We start from the raw sequence: 7,394 nt of genomic DNA, 5'->3' as shown, positions 1-7,394 counted from the left end.
TGAGAGTGCGCCTTTTAGTCCGGTGCGCCTTATGTGTGTGTTAAATACAGAAATGGGACACATAACTGAGAGTGCGCCTTTTAGTCCGGTGCGCCTTATGTGTGTGTTAAATACAGAAATGGGACACATAACTGAGAGTGCGCCTTTTAGTCCGGTGCGCCTTATGGTCGTGAAAATACGGTAATATGGTTTGCAGGAGGTCAAACAAACATTCATTATGTTTTCCAGTGATTTATATAATAAATAAATTCAAACAATAACTGTAAACCTTTCTGTCAATGAAGATTTACGTCATGGCCTGCAACACACGTTTCAGCGCGGCGCAGTGCCAGGCAGGTGGCTGTTGTAAACAAAGCGATGGGTGTGTCTCAGGCCATGGATCCCAAAGGGTAAAAAAAGGAAGATAGCTAATGAAAACAAAGGATTCAAAGAAGTATGGACAGTTAATCAGAAAATAACGTGCAATTGTAAAGGCACAGTTGCAAAAAAAAAAGCTACAGTCGTTGCTTGCTGAATTGCACATATACGATCCTTCACATTCGCTCTGTATATCTTCATGCAAATTATTTCATCTGAAATCTTTTTACATCATCTAATGGGTCTATTTGTCTGTCTATCTGCTGTATGCATATTTGTTCACATTATGTTGCTCTATTGGCCTTTATTTGAAGCCTGCAGATACAAACGTGGAGAGAGAAGGGGGAGATGTTAAGCAAAGGGTTTTTCAGGTCTGAGGTAATCCCAGTGGATCACTTCAATTTTGATGATTGTGGATTACAGCAAATTTTAACCCCAAGTTCAGCTATTTCTGTCACTTCTGCACCTTTTTCTGTGACAATTTTCCATCCATTTCACTTTTCCCTAACATGCTTAAATACAGTACTCTGTAAATGGACAGTTTCTTTATTTGTGTCTTTTTCTGAGTCAGACCCTGAGAAATATATGGTGGACAACAAATAGGTTTGTAGACTCCTTTATGACAGTTAAGCCCGAAATTCAACACTTCTGTTTTATTTATTCTTGTTGGTCTGATGTAAAAATCCATCTTTCTAAGAATGTCAATGTTGGGTTTAGTTGTAAGTCTTACTCCATGGAATGAAGAGAAATTGAGGCTTGTGTAAAATTATTTCACATATAAGTTTTGTCTTTAAATTATATTATTGGAATGCACTTTTCAGGGATACTCAAATTCATTTGAGATGCATTTTGAGTATCATTGTTTGTCTTACTGTGTGCAAGGCTTGACAGACTCACTTGAAAGAACCTTGTGATGCCCTAGAAATTCAGCAGCTAGACAGGCACTGGTCTGGTGTTGCAGAACCAGAGCAGCAGCTTGGAGGCAGAGGAGCAGCCACTGGAGAAGCAAGAGGGGGAAGAAGAAGAGATGTAGGGAAGAAAATGGATCAAGTACAAACAGATAAAAAAGGAAAATAAAAGGGCAACCAGGAATGTGGATGAATAATATTACAACAGGTACAATCATGGAAAATGGAAGGAATAAAAAAATGAAAAACAACGAAGCAATGGTTAAATAAGAAATGAGTACAAATGGTTATGAATGGAAATAAAGTAGACAAAATAACAAAACAGAAACAGAAATAGGTAGAGAAAAACACGTGGAGAAAAAAAAGGTGATAAAAAAATACGCCAGCAAAGAAAATGAAACACGAGGATGAATAACGGACCAAGACATTTCATAAAAATATCAAAGAACACAAGTTGAAAGGTGAAGTTAGGATGGTTATAAGTAAAGGAAAGGCAAGAGGAAAGAAAGGGAGGGGCAGAGAAAGGAAAAACAAGGTTAGTTGACACCAAGAGGATTCATCAAACAGCAGCCAAGACAAGACTACGTGTGTGTGGGTGTCTGAATGCTTGTGATTATTTCTTGAGAATGTGTTAACATTGGGAGGAAAAAAAGTAAACCTTAAGTCAGAGTTCGACCCTTAAACAATGGTATCTATAACTTATATATATTACAACTTGTATAATAGTGTATGACATATAAAATGTAGTATAAAAAAGATTTACAGTTGGCAATAATCTTGTTTATACTGTGCATTCATTGCACACGGTGAGTTATTGATGCAGAGAAGTCTCAACGCCGTATCAAACACTCCTTCAGACGACATTGGTAATACAGCTACAGACTGGTCATTTAAACATAACCAGCCTGTACATGATTTTCTAAAGAAGTTATTATTGAAGTAAATTATAAAAAGAAAACAATATTTGTTACCAAGACAGACTCTAAAAGAATATTGGCAGCATCAAGCTGAGTAAGCTGAGTTTTAAGACAAACTTCTTCTCTTGCATCGACGTTCAAACTATTTGAGGTATGTTAGTTTGCTGAACTACCTTTGATTAATCTAAAAAAAACAATAAATCGATCCATTTCTACAATAATCAACCACGGTTGACTTGTTAAGCAATAACCAGTGCTTTAAACATCTTATAGTCTTCTTTAGTCTGGTAACTTAATTATTGTTTGGGCTTACAGTTCCTCAGTTATTTGCTTTTATATTTTGGTAAAGAAAAAAAAGTGAATTTTCCAGAAATTAGGTAGATATTAAGAGGTTAAGTCATTAAACTTGTATATCTATTTGTATGTTTTCTTCATCTCTGAATTTCCCCACTGTGGGATGATAAAAGATATTTCTCTTTTAAAATATCTACAAAAAACTGACAACCCTGCCAAACATGGAAGTAGCAAAGATTTGAAGGGAAAAAGACAAAAACCTCATGGCTTGAAACTTGATGAAGGAAGACACAACAATTCTGGAGAAGGGGATTTGCTATGAAATACTATGCAAAGATAAAACTACAGTGCATGTCAGCTTGACTACATCCTGATGTGAGTATGGCTTCGTTCAATAGTAACAGGGACCCTGACCAGAGTAGATAGGAGCTTCCAAGAGCTGAATATCGGGCAATCCAGGAGGATGTTCCTCTTGTAAAATATTTAGGAGCAGCACACAGGTTCCCTTTCCAGCAGGACCATCCTGTTAAATTTATAAACCAAGCTACAATGGATCAGGGGCATCTTCGTAGCCTAGTAAAGTACCCCCACCCGCCAGCGGCCAAAATCATTTTTGCCTGCGAGTGGTCTAGCCTCGATCATTGCCCCAAGCACTAGAACTGGCGGGCCAATCACAACGCAGAGATGTGTTTTGAATTTCTGGATGCAAAGCCGGTGTGGTTTTGAGGGGGATACGACAAAGCTGCATGACGCTGGGGAAAGCACAACAAGGAAGATGGCAACAACTATTGAACAATAGCATGCACTGTGGCAGCAGCAGCTTTCAATGGAGCGCTCCATTGTGAACAAAACTGTCTCAAAACTGCAAACTAGTTTTGTGAAAAGTGAAAAAGTGAAGCCTCACTCGAGCAAGCAAACGTGACACAGCGGGGACACAGCAGACATGCATGAACTGCATTATCTTCAACACGTGTGTCACTATAAAACTAATCAATCTCATTCCCTATACATCGATATTGCAAACATGTAAAGGAATCGATTCAAAATTGATTAAATAGTTTTTTTTAACCCAGCCCTAATTTTAATATCATTTGAGGCGAGAATATTATACTTTAAAGCATCACTATATTGTCCATTTACAGATTTAATGCGTAATTAAAAAAAACTATTGCTGAAGTTGAGAGGACCGTGGCAACCAGCGGACCTCCGAGGCTATCGGCAGCCAGGTCTAACCGCAGCCGGTCTGCAGCTGCCCTCTCTCGGCATAGTCGTGTGTGAGTGGCCGCTGGCTCTGATGGCGATTTCTGACTCAGACCTGGGGTTTTCATTGAAATTTGAGCAGGAAGAGGCTCTACGCTCATTCGTTTTTAAGAAGGATGTATTCGCCGTTTTACCGACAGGCTGTTTGTTTACACTCCCCGACCAGCTTTCTGTCGCGCTTTCTATGTCACAGTCAGTTGCGCTCATTGGTCAGAGCGTTGGCCAATAGGCAAAGACAGTTGAAAGACAACGGATTGTTCTCAGCAACAATCTTCCGATGTCTCATTCATTAGGGCCAGACTAAATGAGACATTTAATCTCACATTTGGTCTGGTTTATCAGTCTAGCATCTTCGTACACTCCTCAAGGACCATTGTCAAACATGTTTTTAGAAGTGTTCCTTCTTAGATGACCATAAGGGCTAAATTACCTCCTTAGCATGTCATCCAATTTGACAGTAGTTGGCTGATAATACACAGTTGATTTTATAAGAATCACATAATTATCAAAAACATCCAGGACATTAGCTATTAAAGACAGACCTATAAGATAAAACTGGTTTGAATCAAAGAATATTCAAAGGTTATAATAGCAAAATATTTAATAGTTAATATAGTAATTATAATATAATATAAAAGTTTCAAGCAGCGTCTCTGCTAAGAAATTACAACTTTTGTCCAAACAGTACCTACTTCAATTTTTCATAAACAAGAATAATTAGACACATTAAGTGTTTATGTGCTGCAAAGCTGATAGGAACATAGGATAATAGATTTCCAGCTGCAGCCACAAAGAAACTTGGTTCTAAAAATGAAAGCTTTAATCGTGCTTAGCACAAATTAATGCCACATTTTTTCAGATTTCTTTTGTAGCAAAAAAAAAATCCATGCATCATTTTCTTCTGCTTAACACGCTTGTCTCTTTGTGTTGGCTCGGCACATAAAATACAGCTGGAGGAAATAACGTCAAAACGTTCAAGTGGTAGAAACACTTGCACATTTGTCTGACAGTGTATTTCACCTGATTTAGTCCATTCTGCCTTTATCACTATTTTTTTTTTATCTTTTTAACCACACTTTCTGAAGTGACTCATGCCCACACTGTTCATGCCCACATTACAACACCCTTAGTTCAAACTAAAATGTCTCCAATGGACAGATAATGAGCTGAAACCTTCTGTTAGCTTTTGATGATGGTGTGAAGAGGGCGAATGGAAAATAACTTTCCAAGAAATTTTATAGAAATTATACTGAAACCTCAACATGAGCTAAAATACTAGAAAACTGGTATATGAACAGTACGAGGAGAAGGGAGACACAGAAATGGATCAGCAAATTAAAACAATATTAACCATAATCTTAGTGCGGCAAGAAAATAAATCGGAATAAATGAGAATAAGTGTTGCAGGGTAGGTGTGTATGTGTGTATACCTGTTTAGGCATCAGAGTGAGGACCATCTTTCCAATTTCACAATCACAATAGGGAGCAGTTGTTATAAAGTGAGGACATTTTGCTGGTCATCTCCAGGTATTTTGCTAATGGTTAGGTTTAGGGCTATGGTTTCATTTGGGAATGGGGTTAGGGTGAGGTTTACATTGGTAATGGTTAGGTTTAGGGTTAGTCTTAGGGTTAGGGGATAGAAAGGGTTAAAAATTACTGAAAATCAATGGAAGGGATTCAACACATGGTCCATACTACATATAGCAGAACAAAAAGCGCTTTGTGTGTGTGTATGTGTGTGTGTGTATTTGTGTGAGTAGGGTTTTTTTATTTCCCATTTGCTGATATTGAAACATAGTAAATGTACTCCTAGAAAACATAGAATGACATTCAAAGTGATATTTCTAATCCTGCAGCCAGATTTCTAGTAGTAAAACATTTTAGCTAATCTAAATTCGGTCTAGTAACCTTTTCTGGATAAGATCATACAGTAATCGTATAGTTTGCACCCAGTGACACTGGCTACTATGGCAACCAGTTACCTATAATAAACCCACTTCCTCCAGCTTTTTCATCTCATGACTGCAGGACACATTTCCCCTGGATGGACATGATGAGCAGGGAGCCGCAACTGAACACAACTTGATGAACGTTTGTGCAGCCACAACATTCTCATCACTTTCCATTTTTGTTTAAACAAACATCAGTCATTGGTTTATGGGATTACATATTCCAAACCAAGTCTCTGACCAGTAAGAACATTATGAGATTACAGCTAAATTTGATCATGTAAGACTATCCCAAAAAGCGGGTTTCATATTAAAACTGCAACATTTTCAAAGGCTTCTCTGGCTAAGGCTTTGTTGTTGGGTCCAAAAGACCGATTTTAGGTTTAAGCAAGAACAGAAAGTTCCTTTTTTTCCTCTACATTTTGAACTTAGTATGATTTCCTGTAAAAAGAAAATGTTTATCATTTGGGGTAAAACTCTCTAAGAACTTCCACTTAGTTTACAAAATGCTGTCTTTATGTGATATTTGTCAGAAGGAATGTGTAAGCCGCACTTATATGTTATGTGCTTGTGGCCGAATGCAGCTGACATCCTAGTGGCATTTAACCTAACAGCCTGAAGCCAACACTTCCTGTTTGGGTTTTCTGTTTGATATTGTTTATATCTGTGAGACAATGCAGTTTTGACAAGCACAAACAAATGGATGGAGAGAAGCACAAAGCACATGCAAAGAGAAGCAGAGAAATGTAACAAGGGCAGGGGCAAAACTTCCATGAGAGGAATAGAAAGGTTGCATATTTTTTATCCCTCAAGCCAACAAAAACTTTCTACCCTTTTTATTTTCTAGAATACACTTTTTCTTTGGGTCCATTAGATAATTATAAATCCACTCTTTTGTAACTCTTGGGGAACAGGAGGCATAATAATATTATAATATGTGCAGAAGTAAGAAGGCAAGTTTGTCATTTAGTCAGAAAGAGAACCACAGAGGACAAGAACCATAGCGAGGAAAAATATCAGATCAAAACATAACGGCTAAATGAGTCAAATTTAGTTAAAAACAATCGTGACAAAGTGGTACAGTTTGTGTTCACTTGTCCCTTATTCTTATTTCTGATTCATAATGCTTAAATTTAAACATTAGTTTGCAACTTTGCTTCACTTACTATCCCGGGTTTGTTGATGTAAGCATTATTTTGCAGTTTCCATCTATTTGTGTGTTTAGATTAAAGATACTACTTCTGGACTATTGGTTGAATTTATGTATTTTGTTTCAAAGTATATTCATTTTTTTCCTTTTTACTCACTATTCCTTGTCCCAGTATTTCCTGCTAAAATGGTAGGATGATATCATTGATGAACTTTCTGGGTTCTACCAATTACAGGGTTTTGTCTTTGGAGTAATAGTTTGTCTTTAAAGTAACCTTTAGAGTTATCTTGTAATGCATGCCTTATTTTGCAGAACCTTTCATTATGTGGATTAGTTTGTATGTTAGATGAATAAGTTAATTCTTGTTTCTCTGTTTAGACTTTTTTTTTTTTACTGTTTAATTGTGGCTTGTTCCACTCAAGTGCAGGTGTGTTGCCAATTGGTTATAAAAATAGTGAGTTCTTGGAGGCTGGGAGGAATGGTTGTCAGAGTTAAACGTACCAAATAAAAATCATCAGAAGAATCTGGAACTGGTGGATCATGCTGCTTTTTTTTTTTT

General features: G+C 37.2%; 1 protein-coding gene across 1 annotated transcript in view; it reads right to left on the bottom strand.

The window, feature by feature from the left end:
* The window catches only part of LOC107082695 (5-hydroxytryptamine receptor 4-like), an 87,043-nt gene that overhangs the window by 39,891 nt on the left and 39,758 nt on the right, over nucleotides 1–7,394 (bottom strand). Inside the window, exon 4 of the mRNA XM_015371484.1 lies at nucleotides 1,255–1,354. Within this exon, the coding sequence (XP_015226970.1) occupies nucleotides 1,291–1,354 (64 nt within the window). The 3' untranslated portion in view covers nucleotides 1,255–1,290. The remainder of the gene's footprint in view (nucleotides 1–1,254; nucleotides 1,355–7,394) is intronic.

The sequence above is a fragment of the Cyprinodon variegatus genome, unplaced genomic scaffold (genome assembly GCF_000732505.1).
Source record: "Cyprinodon variegatus isolate N-32 unplaced genomic scaffold, C_variegatus-1.0 Scaffold59, whole genome shotgun sequence".
Taxonomy (NCBI): Eukaryota; Metazoa; Chordata; class Actinopteri; order Cyprinodontiformes; family Cyprinodontidae; genus Cyprinodon; species Cyprinodon variegatus.
The sequence above is the reverse complement of the archived record's forward strand: the minus strand, read 5'-3'. Positions and strand labels throughout refer to the sequence as shown.